Source organism: Salmo trutta, chromosome 26, assembly GCF_901001165.1.
Source record: "Salmo trutta chromosome 26, fSalTru1.1, whole genome shotgun sequence".
Classification (NCBI taxonomy): domain Eukaryota; kingdom Metazoa; phylum Chordata; class Actinopteri; order Salmoniformes; family Salmonidae; genus Salmo; species Salmo trutta.
Window position 1 is genome coordinate 1,457,290 of NC_042982.1, and position 15,541 is coordinate 1,472,830.

Genomic DNA, 15,541 nt, shown 5'->3' on the forward strand with positions numbered 1-15,541 from the left:
TCCTAAGTTGGACTAGAATCAGCCTCTGGAATCAGTTCAATTGCCCTGGGGGGTGTCATTTAGCAGACACTCTTATCCAGAGCGACTTACAGTAATGAGTACATCCATTTCATCCATTTCTATTTATTATTACTTTTTTTCCCCATACTGGTCCCCCGTGGGAATCGAACCCACAACCCTGGTGTTGCGAACACCATGCTCTACCAACTGAGCTACACGGGACAAAGGATCCAATTCTGGAAAGTCGTATTCCTGGTCGTAATGCTGGTAATGCTGGTGAGTTACCACTGCTCTGATATCCAAAAGTTATTTCTGGCTGTATGTAATAACACAAAAACATTTCTGGGCTAATTATGTAATAAATAACACATAAAAAAAAAAAAAAAACAGCCAAGCTTTTAGCTTAGGAGCTAAAAGCACGGCTGCCCTATCTGTTGGCGCCATCTTGATAGAGCTTTCTTCTGTATACCACCCCTACCTTGTCACAACTGATTGGCTCAAACGCATTAAGAAGGAAAGAAATTCCACAAATTAACTTTTAACAAGGCACACCTATTAATTGAAATGCATTCCATGTGACTAACTCATGAAGCTGGTTGAGAGAATGCCAAGAGTATGCAAAGCTGTTGTCAAGGTAAAGGGTGGCTACTTTGAAGAATCTCAAATATATGTTGAACAGTTTTTTGGTTAGTATATGATTCCATATGTGTTATTTCATAGTTTTGATGTCTTCACTATTATTCTACAATGTAGAAAAGAGTAAAATAAAGAAAAACCCTGGATGAGTAGGTGTGTCCAAACATTTGACTGGTACTGTATAAATAAATGACATATGCCCATTGATTCTTGAAGAACATAACTTATAAATACCTCATGAGCTTAGTTCAACTGTTATACCGCATCAAAACCCAAAATACAAGCTTGTTAATTTCGATATTTGTAAACAATAAACAAACACTATTTAGCCTCAAAACATGGTTAAAACTATGATTTTGATTATAATGGATGGTCAGTCCTTGCATCCATAACTCTGTCAATGAATTTGAAAGGGGTTACATTTCTCCAGGCCCATCCCTCAGCTTTTTCCAACACACAGGCGGGGTGAACACTGTGTTACTGTTTCAATTAAGGATTCTAGCTTTAAATAATTGCCTCCTTAAAACACACATTGTTGAAGAAAAGTTTTCAATGAAATCAGGCTGCCAGATTATAATGAGGTTTATTGGAATTTTTCCAGTCAGGTAAGATAGGAATTGTTCCTGGTCTAAAGTGGGCTCAGCATGATAAATTACACCCAATTATCTGAATGCCCTGGTCAAATAGACAGCAGCGGGCCTCTGCATGATCGTGTTACTGAGGTTTCGGGAAACCTGAAGGGTTGGCCCATTCATTACAATGGGTTTCCTGTACATACACACACACACACACACACAGGCAGATATGCACACACATGCACACACGTACACACCGAGATAGCAGGTCTATGAGTTCGGGCTTGGACATGCCGTCTGGCAGGATGCGAGGGATGGCCGCCACACACGTCCTGAACAAGTCGATCTTCGGCTTCCTCTCTCCTCTGACAAGACAAGGTGAGACAACATCAAGATCAGGTCAACAGTAGAACTGCCTGCCGTTCAGTTTGTCATTACATATGCAATGTAAAATGTCCCCCAATAATGACATGCTAAAATATTTTTGACAACTGCCAAATCATGGTACATCAAGAATAGGGCCTTTAGTTGTATTTTTTGACCTAACCAGGAAAACTTTTTCCTGGCCAATCCAAGTTGAAACTTGGAGGATTACCAGTCGTAGGACTCTGGAGAACTGGGAACTTTGGGAACGTTTCTGGAAATGTACAACCCTAACTGCGTAGAGGAAAATCAATCAAATGTATTTATAAAGCCCTTTTTACATCAGCCGAGTAGCACACGTACGTGATCATGTCCTCAGGCTCTTTGTTGAGCATCTGGACGTTGGTCATCATCAAGCATCGGCCCACCTCCTTGTCCAGGTGTCTTAGGCTATTGTCTATGGCCTTCCTCACCTGGGAGTAGTACAGGGACATACCTACAGCACAGGGGAAGAAAACATAATTTAGTTTCAGGATCTATTCTATTCATACATACTTACATGGGAAGGTGCATGGTGAACAACACAACCTTTCATTCCAGCACAACAATTCCAGTAGTGAATTGTGCCATCCATCCAATTATCCATCCATCCTTCCACCCACACATCCATCCATCCAACCATCCACAACATACCGGAAACAGTAGGTAGTCCACCTGGTGACCCACCTATGACCTTGGCTTCATCATCGGTCAGTGTTTTGCTCAGGTAAGTCTTCTTTACCCTGAGTGTGTTGCCCGAAGGCAGCGTGGCTCCCGTGTTGGGCATGGGTGGCTCCCCGTCCTTCTGCTGGAGCTTGTCAGCTATCACGAGGAACGCTCTCAGACCTATATTCATTCTCTGGACAAAGGCACACACTGGAATGTTATGTTAATTGTCATGATATTATGACTGATTTGATTGGTAATTGATTGATTGATTACATGTATTGTCCTTTTACGGGAACTTATTTTCACATTTATTGTTATTCTGAATCTGGTATATTGTTCAATGTGTTCTATGCAGTTCTGCTTTAAAAAATTGCGTTACAATTTAGAAAATATAGCTGCAAGCAGAAATGAACATGGATCTGTTCACAGGGTAACAGAAAGGACACACGATCAGTTGGATAACAAAGCACTCTATTTATAGGAACTATCTTGCTTAAAGGGCAATCAGTGAAAGCATTACCATATTTATCTCTCAGTACCACAAGGATGACCAAAGTGAAGTTTAATCTAGTCCTGTATGTTGGTCCTTTTAATGCAGTATGTAATCATTCTTAAAAATCCTTAAGAGTCTATTGACGCACCTGTGCTTCAATCTAAGTAACATAGTCAAAAAAATCCCCATCTAAATCCATCAGTTTAAGATTGGGCTGCGTCTCAATCCACCACATCCACATGTCGGCCTTCCGCATCTGCAGTGGAATGTGGCCGAGCTACAGCGATGTTTGTCAGACCATAAGACAGTTTTTTCACGAAAACAGCTGTAGCCACTCTACAGAAAGATGAGACTCTCAAATCACAATGTTGTTCTCCGTTTTGCTCTACGACCCCCACAAGGGTCCCAGGACTCGTCTGAAGGTAACCCATACAAATTAATGGAGGTAGTTTTGTGCCAACAAAAATAAGGGGTTAAATATGAATAAAAATGTAAAAAATATTTCCTGAGCTTTCTTATATCTTCTAAATATAGCACACACTTCAAAACCTCTTGACTATCTTTTTTGCCATATATGAATGTTTTCTTCAATGCGTTTCTATGGGCTGTAGTAGTAAAGGCTAAATTCAATATTTTATCAAATAAAACAATTTATAAAATAGGGGGGTCCTCTTCTACAAATTGGGGTCCGTAAATTAAAAATCAAATAGCTAAATGATCCATGGTATGACCAAATAATGTGTCCAATAACTGACAATAATGGACTATTTTTGACTGCTACATATTCATCATAATCCCATTATTGTTTTTGTGCAGATTTATTCACACTATTCACAAGCACACTTGGCGCTTATACTGATGTTTAGGCAACTGAAATTGTCTTCATTTCACTGAGCGTCTTGCTGGCCGTGTGTTTTGGTGGTTTGGGTATTTTTAGTTTTTTTGTCATTATAAAAATAAGTTGTTACTGTGTTCCAACTCACATCTTTTTGTTTTATAGTTGTAACAAAAGCACTCCACGAATATAATGTATTTGACACTTGGAATTATTAACGTTTTTACCTGATGATGAGAGCAGCAAACCATTACACATAGTTACTCTAAATTAAGATCTATTCTTACTATGGGGCCATAGCAGACTGGTCTGTTACTAGGGCGGCAGGTAGTCAGGGTCTCAACTTACTGTTGAGAGTAAGAATAGTAGAATATACAACGTGCAATTTCGAAATGTGGTTATGCATCAGAAGTTTTTTTCTTGTTATGTCAGTCCCTGACAGTCAATTAGCCCATGTCAACATTTTTTAGTTTGGTAAGTTAGTCTAGCGGCCAGCTATCTAACCTTGTAGTAATCATGGTCAAATTACCGACTGTGGGGCCCCCATTGATTTTGTTAGTCACTCTCACTCAGATATCTCTACCCTATGGCAAAGTATGTAGAATTGCATGAAATTAGTTATGAATAGCTAAATCTTCTCTCTGCTGTCAAGAGGGGGGCTGCTAAAATGTTTTGCTCACATATTCGCAGCCATGGCCATCTATTTTATCTATTTTATCTATTATAGAGCTGTTTGGGTTAGTGATCATTTGTAGAGTGGCTCTCTATTTGCCCTCAGCATGCATTTTTTCAACATTCTGAATGTCTACAGAATCATAATGTTCTTCTGAAATATGAACACAGAAATACTGGACATTTTGAACTCCAACATTCTAATGTCAATGGCACAATATGGGCGATTTCTTTATAGCAGTTGTAGCTGGTGCTTTCAAAGTTGGTTATATTATTTATACTTTGATAGGTAGTTTCATGACCTTTCAGAACCCCTTGTCAAACAAAGTTTAAAATGTATCAGATAATCCTTTTTAAAGTCATTTATACAGGTAATTCTGATATTTACCCTAGAGGTCAAAATATTTTGGGGGAGGATTTTTTCCTAGACCTTCATAAACACAATCAAATTATTATTTTTCCGATAGCATACATTAAATATATTTATTAGACTGTTAGAATGTTGACGTACAAAAGACGTGTCATTGGCAGAAAGGGGGATCCAATGAGGCCAGGCTTTTATAGTGTTAATGTATTGAGTTATATACCAATGCTGGGGTTAATTTGACTAATGATTTATTTTAAGATTTTTGAAATATTTTTTGTCTTATTTTTATGATATTTCACAATGTTCGTCTGCATAATTTAAACCTAACTCTAATTTGCATGAGACAAAGTCCACTTGATCAATAGTTATCTAGTAACCTATGCCACTGGTGGCTCTAGTAACCTATGCCACTGGTGGCTCTAGTAACCTATGCCACTGGTGCCAATGACATATATAGTGCCTCCAACTGGTCTGGTGCAGCCATCTAAGGTTGCAGTGACTTTATATTCACATGTCCTTTGGGTGATGGACCATTCTTGATACACACGAGAAACTGTTGAGAGTGAAAAACCCAGCAGCGTTGTAGTTCTTGACACAAACCAGTGTGCCTGGCACCTACTACCATACCCCGTTCAAAGGCACTTAAATATTTGTTCTTGTCAGTTCACTCTCTGAATGGCACACATGCGCAATCCATGTCTCAATTGTCTCAAGGCTTAAAAATCCTTCTTTAACATGTCTCCTCCCTTCATCTACACTGAAAGAAGTGGATTTAACAAGTGACATCAATAAGAGATCATAGCTTTCAACTAGATTCACCTAGTCATTCTATGTCATGGAAAGAACAGGTTTTCTTAATGTTTTGTATACTCAGTGTACATAAGATTTACATACCAATTTCCATTACATGGAGTTCTTGTAGCCCTGGTGTGATATGTAGCCCTGGTGTGATATGATGCGTGGTCGAATTTTAATGCAGCAACTAATAATTCTCATTCATTAGAGGCTAATTCATTGAGTCTATATACTAAATCTGGAGACAATCTGACATATGGTTTATGAGGAGAAGATGATTGCAGATGATTTTGAGCATTAGCGTTATATACCAAGAATGAGTTGTTAATAGTTTCCTTGTTTTTTGTGATATCAATAAGAAATTCAGTGTGGTTCATCTTAGGGACGTCCATGATAGCAATGACAAGCTTCAAGTTGATTGGCCACTGTGGGAGGGATTTACATTGGTTTAAATGGACAGGTAAAATCAATAACGCAACCATCTTTTGACCAATCACTTAGCTTTTCTCAAACTAAGTTAAGACATGTACCATGGGCCTACATTCCAAATTGGCCTCATTTGGACTCATGGTTCATGAGAAGAAGAGTTTTGAAATATTTTCCTTGCATATTTTGGAATGTTAGAGTATGTGCTAATATGCATTTACTGGTATAGTGTGGCCATCTTTGAATGCATCAACCTTATTTTCTCACTCTTTAGGGATTATTGTGATTAGCAAAGACCACATTTGGAGTGAATGTGACTTTTGATGATTATTTTAAGCATTAGCGTTACATAGGAGAAAAAGTTAATTGTTAATAGCTTCTTTATTTTTTAAGATATTCATCATGGTAATGTCTTTGATGACCCCACAGTGTTTCAAGTTGACAGTTAATTGTGGGGTGGATTTACAAAGGATTTAAATGGACACCTAAAATATGATTTCCTGATTTATCAATAACTCAACCATCGCTTAACCAATCCCTTAGGTTTTTTCAAACTAAGTTAAGAGATGTACCATGGGCCAACATACTGAATTTGATGTTATTTGGTGTTAAGGTTGTAGAATTGTAAATAATTAATATTGAAGGATGACGGAATTCAAAGCCAATTATGTACTGTACCTCTGGGTTAAGACTAAAGGCTTTGGCTGGTTTCCCAACACACATAAGGTCAAAGATGATCTCTTTCATGGCAAAGTCCAGTCGTTCCTGTGGTGGAAGAAGAGGGTTTAGATCAGATTTGTAATATTGTTGCTGTTTTTCACATCATCACATTCACATCAGAGAGGAAGGCTCTACAACACCCTCTCAATTGAGTATCTTACCTAATTATTTTTCTATCTCATTTTGCTCTTTTGTAGCTTTGGCAACTACACTGCATGGCCAAAAGCATGAGAACAGCTGCTCATCGAACATCTTATTCCAAAAACATGGGCATTAATATGGAGTCGGTCCCCCCTTTGCTGCTATAACAGCCTTCACTCTTCTGGGAAAGCTTTCCACTAGATGTTGGAACATTGCTGCAGGGAACTGCTTCCATTAAGCCACAAGAGCATTAGTGAGGTTGGGCACTGATGTAGGGCGATTAGGCCTCTTCAATGGGGTTGAGGTCAGGGCTCTGTGCAGGCCAGTCAAGTTCTTCCACACCGATCTCGACAAACCATTTCTGTATGGACTTCGCTTTGTGCTCAGGGGCATTATCATGCTGAAACAGGAAACGTCCTTCCCTAAACTGTTGCCACAAAGTTGGAAGCAACAGAATTGTCTTGAATGTCATTGTATGCTGTAGCATTAAGAGTTCCCTTCACTGGAACTATAGGGCCTAGCCCAAACCATGAAAAACAGCCCCAGACCATTATTCCTCCTCCACCAAAGTTTACAGTTGGCACTATGCATTGGGGCAGGTAGCATTCTCCTGGCATCCGCCAAACCCAGATTTGTCCGTCGGACTGCCAGATGGTAAAGCGTGATTAATCACTCCAGAGAACGTGTTTCCTTTGCTCCAGAGTTCAATGGCAGCGAGCTTTACACAACTCCATCCAACGCTTGGCATTGTGCATTGTGATCTTAGCCTGGCCTGCGTCTGCTCGGCCATGGAAATCCTTTTCATGAAGCTCCCGATGAACAGTTCTTCTGCTGACGCTGCTTCTAGAGACAGTTTAGAACAGGGTAGCGAGTGTTGCAACTGAGGACAGGTGCTTTTCACGTGCTACGTGCATCAGCACTCAGCAGTCCCGTTCTATGAGCTTGTGTGGCATACAACTTTGCGGCTGAGCCATTGTTGCTACTACACGTTTCCACTTTGCAATAATAGCACTTACCGGGGCAGCTCTAGCAGGGCAGAAATTTGACAAACTGACTTGTAGGAAAGGTGGTATCCTATGGCAGTACCACGTTGAAAGTCATTGAGCTCTTCAGTACGGGCCATTCTACTGCCAATGTATGTCTATGGAGATTGCATGGCTGTGTACTTGATTTTATACACCTGTCAGCAGCGGTTGTGCTGAAATAGCCAAATGCACTCATTTCAAAGGATGTCCACATACTAGTGTATGTGTGTGTTTTCTATACCTGTTTGCTCCTCTCCCTGTAGGTTTTACAGATGCTCCTCACCCCTTGGCTACAACTCTTCTAACTTAGTGTACCCTGCAATTACAACCCATGTGGAATTGTGGGTCTCTGGCAGCTTTTGGAACTGCCAATCTGCGGTCAACAACGCAGAGTTCATCTCTATGCTGCCCTTCAGTCTTTTGACTTTTTGGCCCTGACGGAGACATGGATCACCACAGAGAACACTGCTACTCCAGCTGATCTCTTCATCTGACTACGATTTCTCTCATAGTCTGAGAACATCTGCTCGTCGAGGTGATGGCACAGGGCTACTAATTGCTCCCAAGTGTAGATTTTCACCCTCTCTCACCTGTCCATCTCCTCATTTCAATTCCATGCTGTCACTGTCCCTTGTCCACTCAAGCTTAACATTGTTGTCATCTATCACCCACCAGGTGCCCTTAGAGAGTTCCTCAATGAGCATGACACCTTGATAAGTTAATTTCCTGACGATGGCTCACCGCTCTTCATACTTGGCAACTTCAACATTCCCGATTCCTTTTTTTCCACCTCACTCTTTCCCGTCCATGTCTTTTTTGACCTCACCCTTTTCCAGTCCCCTTCCACTCACAAAACAGGCAATATGCTTGACCTCATCTTTACTAGAGGCTGTTAGCCTACTCATCTCACTGCAACCCCTCTCCAGGTCTCTGATCAGTACTTTGTTTCCTTTTCTGTCTCCCTTTCCTCCAACCCTAGCCCCTCAGTCCCTACCCAGATGCTGATGAGCCGTTGCAATCTTCGTTCTCTCTCTCCTACTACTCTTCATATCATCTCTCCCGTCTGCTAAATCTTTCTCCCACCTTTCTCCTCCTGCCTCTTCGACCCAACTTTCCTCCCTTTCCTATGACTCGCATTGTACGCTTACCTCTCGGCCGGCTCGGCCCTCCCCTCCTGCTCCGTTGCTGAGTGACTCATTGCGAGCTAACAGAACAGGGCAGCTGGCTCCTGGCAGCTGAGCAAAAATGTAGGAAAACTAAACTTCCCGGAGGACCTATCATCCTTTCACTCCCGCCTCTCTACCTCCTCTTCCTCTGTATTCACTGCTAAAATTACTTTTATATCATTCTAAATTTCAAGCTTCTGCCTCTAACCATAGGAAACTCTTTACCACCTTCTCCTCCCTCCTTAATCCTCCACTCCCTCCTCCCTCTCTGTGGACAACTTTGTCAACCGCTTTAAAAATAAGGTTCACGACATCCGCTCCTCATTCACTCAGCCTATTGAGTCCATTGGTCCCCCTCACACAGAACTACCTTACGCCTTGACCTCTTTCTCTTCTCTCTCTCCAGATGAAATCCTGCGACTAGTGAGGTCCGGCAGTCTAACAACCTGCCCGCTCGACCACATCCTCTCTTCCCTTCTCCAGACCATTTCTGGAGACCTTCTCCGATTCCTTACTTCCCTCATCCCTGACCACTGGTTGAGTCCCCTCTGACTTCACAATGGCCAGAGTCGCATCCCTCCTCAGGAAAACCAACACTCGACTCTTCTGATGTTGAAAAACTACAGACCGGTATCCCTATTTTCTTTAATTTCAAAATCACTTGAGCGTGCTGTCTCTGAACAACTCTCACGCTCTCTCTCAGAACTATCTTCTTGAGTGTCTGCTAGATGACTGAACTGTAAAAAATGTAACGTTTTTTATTGTGCATGCTTCAGGAAAAACTAACATAAAAGTTATAAATGTTTCAATAATGATAATCTTGTTGACAGCAGTATACCTGTGCAATAAACTGGATAATTTTGACGAAGATGTTGAGGGGCATATCTCTGGGCACCACACTGCGAGAGCCCTTGGGGAAGAGTGTTGTAATGATGGTGTTGAGACGCCTGTAGGAGAGCAGAGGGGAGAGAGATAGAGAGAGAGAGAAGAGAAGAGAGAAGAAGAAAGAGGAGAGCGAGAGAGAGAGAGAGAGAAGAGAAGAGAGAAGAAGAAAGAGGAGAGCGAGAGAGAGAGAAGAGAGAAGAAAGAGGGGAGAGAGAGAGAGAGACAGACAGTAAGGATGGAGCTTCAGGGAATTCAACACAGGACAAACATTCAACAGATGAGACACATAGGGATCACAAACAGTTAGAACTGACATAGATAAAAATGTTATATTAGATTGCTTTACACTGGCTGGCCTGTATGCCGGTGTTCCATTTATTAACAAGTGTTTTATTTTAAGCCTGGTTTATTTCCGGGCTAATTACAATGTGTTAAAGGCTTGACCTGTTTGTTATTCCTCCTGTGGCATGGTCTGTGTCCCAAATGGCACCATATTCCCTACATAGTGCACTACTTTTGGCTAGAGCCCCATGGGCCATGGTAAAAAGAAGTGCATTATAAAGGGAATAGGGTGCCATTTGGGACGCATCCCTGGTAATGCGTATCGTCTGATTCTGCCTCTTAACCTACGAGTCAAGCCCTAATCCACGGCCTACTACACTAGTGTGTGTGGCTCTGATACTAAAGTCCCCTGGCTCATCTTCCAATGAGAAAGAGCTTTAACTCCCTATAGCGTGATGATCATCAGCCAGTCCCTGACCATCCCTGGCCTACCTCCTAGCTACTTCCCACTTCAGTCATCTCCCCCACCCGCCTTTCTCCATGTTCCTTCCTCCACCCTCCTCCATCCCTCCTGGTGTAACAGGCTGCCTGTTTACAGACTGGGCTTGCCACTCTGACAGGTAAAGAGCCAAGTCAGCCAAGTCTCCCATTATCAACGAAGGGGAGGAGACTGTGTGTGTTGGTGTGTGTGTGTATATGTTTGTGTGCATGCGCTCGTGCATGCACCTGGGTGTGTATGTTTGCATGCCTGCGGGTATGAATGTGTTCTTGAGTGTGTTGGGGAGGGATGCAATATATAAAAACACTTTTTTTGCTCTACAGTTCGACCAAGAGAAATATACTATTCACGAGCAGACTAGGTTATGTACACAGCTTCCTGTGGGTGCTGCCATGCACCGGCCTCTTCTCCTTGTCCTAAATTGCACCCTATTCCCAATTTAGTGCACTACTTTGGGCCCTATGAGCCCTGGTCAAAAGTAGTGCACTACGTAGGGAATAGGATGCCATTCGGAACGTAGACATTGTGGCTTCAACATTGAGAGGAGTGGCCTTGGGGGAGGATGTTACGTGGCACACAGTCCAGTGTAGCTGGGAGGTAAATGGTTGCAGTGTTGAACACTATCAAGATATTTACAACTGAGTTGCAATGTGTATGTGGCGCTGTTTGTAACAAGCTGTATTTTGTGGAAAAATATAAATTACGTGCCACAAAACACAAACATTGCAATTGCTGTGTGAAATTGGCTGCGTTTACACACACAGTCCAATTCTGATAATTTTTCCCACTCATTTGTCTTTTGACCAATCATACCAAAACAGATCTTTTTCAGAGCTGATCTCATTGGTGAAAAGACCAATTAGTGGAAAAACTATCTGAACTTTTCTGCCTGTGTATACACAGCAGTAGAAACATTACCCTTGCGTAGCAGTGTTGCTCTCACACTTGATCCTGATCATGTAGACCCACAGAAGACGGTAAAGAGACTCCAGGGCTACACGCGCCATCTTGGGGTCCTTACTCTGCAGACACAGACAGACCGACAGACAGACTGATGTTAGTACTGGTTGGTCCTGTGTGGCTCAGTTGGTAGAACATGGTGCTTGCAACATAAGGATTGTGGGTTAGATTCCCGCTGATTGCAGTACAGCACCTTGATGTTGGAGAGGCAGTTGTTGAGGAAGACAGTCCATTTGTTGAGGAAGAAATGCTTCTGGCTGACACACAGCAGACAGGTCACCAACGGGTAGAGAGCCTAGGACACACACACAGTAGACATATCACTAAGGGATACAGAGCCTGTGTTTAGGTCTATGAAATCTTCAGATAGAACATTCCTATGCTTCAATGAGGTGGGTGTTTCAAGCTTATTCGCCATGTGCACAGGATACAACAGGTGTAAAACAGTAAAGTGAAATTCTTACCTTGAGAGCTCTTTCCCAACAATGCACTAATAATAATATAGATAAAAATAGAAAATAGGATCTGAGGGGCCATGCCAAAACGTTTCACCCTCCTGAGGGAGAAGAGGAATTGCTGCATTCTTTAATAAGAATCTTCTGGTGTTAGAGGACCATGTTAAGTCCACTGTGATGTGGATACCGAGGAACTTGAAGCTCTTGTCATGGGTAAAGGAGTACAGGAGGGGGCTAAGTACACACCCCTGGGGGGCCCCCGTGTTAAGGGTCAGTGTGGCGGAGGTGTTGTTGCCTACTCTCACCACCTGGGGTCGGCCCATCAGAAAGTCCAGGATCCAGTTGCAGAGGGAGGTGTTTAGTCCCAGGGTCCTTAGCTTAGTGATGAGCTTTGAGGACACTATGGTGTTGAACGCTGAGCTGTAGTCAATGAATAGCATTCTCACATAGGTGTTCCTTTTGTCCAGGTGGGAAAGGGCAGTGTGGAGTGCAATAGAGTTTGCATCATCTGAGGATCTGTTGGAGCGGTATGCAAATTGGAGTGGGTCTAGGTTTTCTGGGATAATGGTGTTGATGTGAGCCATGACCAGCCTTTCAAAGCACTTCATGGCTACAGACTTGATTGCTAACAGGCGGACTACACCGCTCGCGTCGTAAAATACATTTAGAAATCTATATTATTCAATTATTGCATTTAACAATTATTATATTCAATTATTGCCGCAAGTCCTGCCTCTCCCATCTCCTCATTGGTTTATAGAAGCAGGTACCCACGTGCCATCTCCTCATTGGTTATACCCGGTGGGTGACTGAAAGACGAACGAAGTCGTGGCGGTACTGCACCTAATTTATGAAAGTTGCCAATCGCAATATAAAGTCCAGAGAAGAAAAGGCCTGGAAGGAGGAGAGATGACTAGAAACGATTCGGTTGACCATTTTATGTGTGGATTAATTGTCGGAGTAGAGGACCTTGTGCATTTCAGGTAAAATAACAACTCAAAGTTTATATCCCAGGACAAATTAGCTAGCAACAGCAAGATGGCTAAATAGGACAAATTAGCTAGCAAGTGGAAACTAGCTAGCTAAATTGCCATAAATGTTTAATGCTTTTTGACCTGTCCCCAAATTAATGTAATTGGTTCAGAGTTTGTTTTGATATTTTAAACTGCTTGTCGTGATAGCGTTTGGTGTGGGGGGCGCACGATGGCGCACGTGCGCAGCCGGTTTGGGTTCCGTGTAAGGGTCGGTAGTCATTTAGGCATGTTACCCTAGTGTTCTTGGGCACAGGGACTATGGTGGTCTGCTTGAAACATGTTGGTATTACAGACTCAGTCAGGGACAGGTTGAAAATGTTAGTGCCAGTTGCCAGTTGGTCAGCGCATGCTCAGAGTACATGTCCTGGTAATCCGTCTGGCCCGGCGGCCTTGTGAATGTTGACCTGTTTAAAGGTTTTACTCACATCAATGATGTCATCAATGCACTTATTGATGAAGCCAATGCCTCAATGCCATTGGAAGAATCCCGGAACATATATTCCAGTCCGTGCAAGCAAAACAGTCCTGTAGCTTAGCATCTGAATCATCTGACCACTTCTTTATTCATCTGACCGAGTCACTGGTGCTTCATGATTTAGTTTTTGCTTGTAAGCAGGAATCAGGAGGATAAAATTATGGTCAGATTTGCCAAATGGAGGGTGAGGGAGAGCTTTGTATGTGTCTCTGTGTGTGGAGTAAAGGTGGTCTAGAGATATTTTTCCTCTGGCTGCACATTTAACATGCTGGAAGAAATGAGGTACAGTTGAAGTCGGACGTTTACATACACCTTAGCCAAATACGTTTATATTCAGTTTTTCAATTCTTGACGTTTAATCTTAGTAAAAACTCCCTGTGTGGGGACAGTTAGGATCACCACTTTATTTTAAGAATGTGAAATGTCAGAATAATAGTAGAGAGAATGATGTATTTCAGCTTGTATTTCTTTCATGACATTCCTAGTGGGTCAGAAGTTTAATACACTGAATGAGTCTTTGGTAGCATTGGCTTTAAATTGTTGAACTTGGGTCAAACATTTTGGGTACCCTTCCACAAGCTTCCCACAATAAGTTGGGTGAATTTTGGCCCATTCCTCCTGACAGAGGTGGTGTAACTGAGTCAGGTTTTTAGGCCTCCTTGCTCGCATACACTTTTTCAGTTCTGCCCACAGATTTTCTATAGGATTGAGGTCAGGGCTTTGTGATGGCCACTCCAATACCTTGACTTTGTTGTCCTTAAGCCATTTTGCCACAACTTTGGAAGTATGCTTGGGGTCATTGTCCATTTGGAAGACCCATTTGCGACCAAGCTTTATCTTCCTGACTGATGTCTTGAGATGTTGCTTCAATATATCCACATAATTTCCCTCCTCATGAAGCCATCTATTTTCTGAGGTGCACCAGTCCCTCCTGCAGCAAAGCACCCCACAACATGATGCTGCCACCCCATGCTTCACGGTTGGGATGGTGTTCTTTGGCTTGCAAGCCTCCCCCTTTTTCCTCCAAACATAACGATGGTCATTATGGCCAAACATATCTATTTTTGTTTCATCAGACCAGAGGACATTTCTCCAAAAAGTACGATCTTTGTCCCCATGTGCAGTTGCAAACCGTAGCTTTTTTATTGCGGTTTTGGAGCAGTGGCTTCCTCTTTGGTGAGCGGCCTTTCAGGTTATGTTGATATAGGACTCGTTTTGCTGTGGATATAGATACTTTTGTACCTGTTTCCTCTAGCATCTTCACAAGGTCCTTTGCTGTTGTTCTGGGATTGATTTGCACTTTTCGCACCAAAGTATGTTCATCTCTAGGAGACGGAATGCGTGTTCCCATGGTGTTTATTCTTGCGTACTATTGTTTGTACAGATGAATGTGGTACCTTCGGGCGTTTGGAAATTGCTCCCAAGGATGAACCAGACTTGTCTTACCAGAGGCAGCGTTCCTATCTTGCCGATGCAGCGTAAACCCCGCCAGCTGAATGTTATTCATGTTGTCATTCAGCTATGAGTCGGTGAAACATCAGATATTACAGTTTTTAATGTCGCATTGGTAGGATATTCGCGATTGTAGTTTGTCTATTTTGTTATCCAATGATTGTACTTTGGCTAATAGTACTGATAGTGGAGGCAGATTACCCATTCGCCGTCGGATCCTTACAAGGCACCCTAACCTACGTCCCCGATATCTCTCTTTCTCATGTGAATGACGGGGATTTGGGCCTTGTCGAGTGTCTGAAGTAAATCCTTCGCGTCCGACTTACTAAAGAAAAAATGGATTCCAGTACAAGGTGAGTAATCGCTGTCCTGATATCAATAAGTTATTTTCGGTCACAAGAGACTGTGGCAGAAACATTATGTACAAAATAAGTTACAAATAACGTGAAAAAACACACATAAGCACAACTGGTTAGGAGACGATAAAACGGCAGCCATCTCTTCCGGCACCATTATTATGAAGAGGTTGAAGAGGTTGCCTGTCCTCTCTTGTAAATCGTTAGTTAGAGGAGCAACA

At 42.3% G+C, this 15,541-nt stretch overlaps 1 protein-coding gene and 1 non-coding gene across 9 annotated transcripts in view; both read right to left on the bottom strand.

Moving 5' to 3' along the window:
• Positions 1 to 15,541, bottom strand: part of LOC115162863 (protein furry homolog) — a 273,622-nt gene that overhangs the window by 162,543 nt on the left and 95,538 nt on the right. For all 8 annotated transcript variants that reach the window (XM_029714316.1, XM_029714315.1, XM_029714320.1 and 5 more), the window contains exons 11-17: positions 11,742 to 11,843; positions 11,507 to 11,610; positions 9,761 to 9,869; positions 6,549 to 6,635; positions 2,301 to 2,472; positions 1,938 to 2,070; positions 1,469 to 1,576 (exon numbers count right to left, since the gene is read on the bottom strand). In XM_029714316.1, the coding sequence (XP_029570176.1) occupies positions 1,469 to 1,576; positions 1,938 to 2,070; positions 2,301 to 2,472; positions 6,549 to 6,635; positions 9,761 to 9,869; positions 11,507 to 11,610; positions 11,742 to 11,843 (815 nt within the window). The remainder of the gene's footprint in view (positions 1 to 1,468; positions 1,577 to 1,937; positions 2,071 to 2,300; positions 2,473 to 6,548; positions 6,636 to 9,760; positions 9,870 to 11,506; positions 11,611 to 11,741; positions 11,844 to 15,541) is intronic.
• trnaa-cgc (transfer RNA alanine (anticodon CGC)) lies at positions 150 to 223 on the bottom strand. Its single transcript has one exon. It is a non-coding gene; the product is annotated as a tRNA-Ala (tRNA).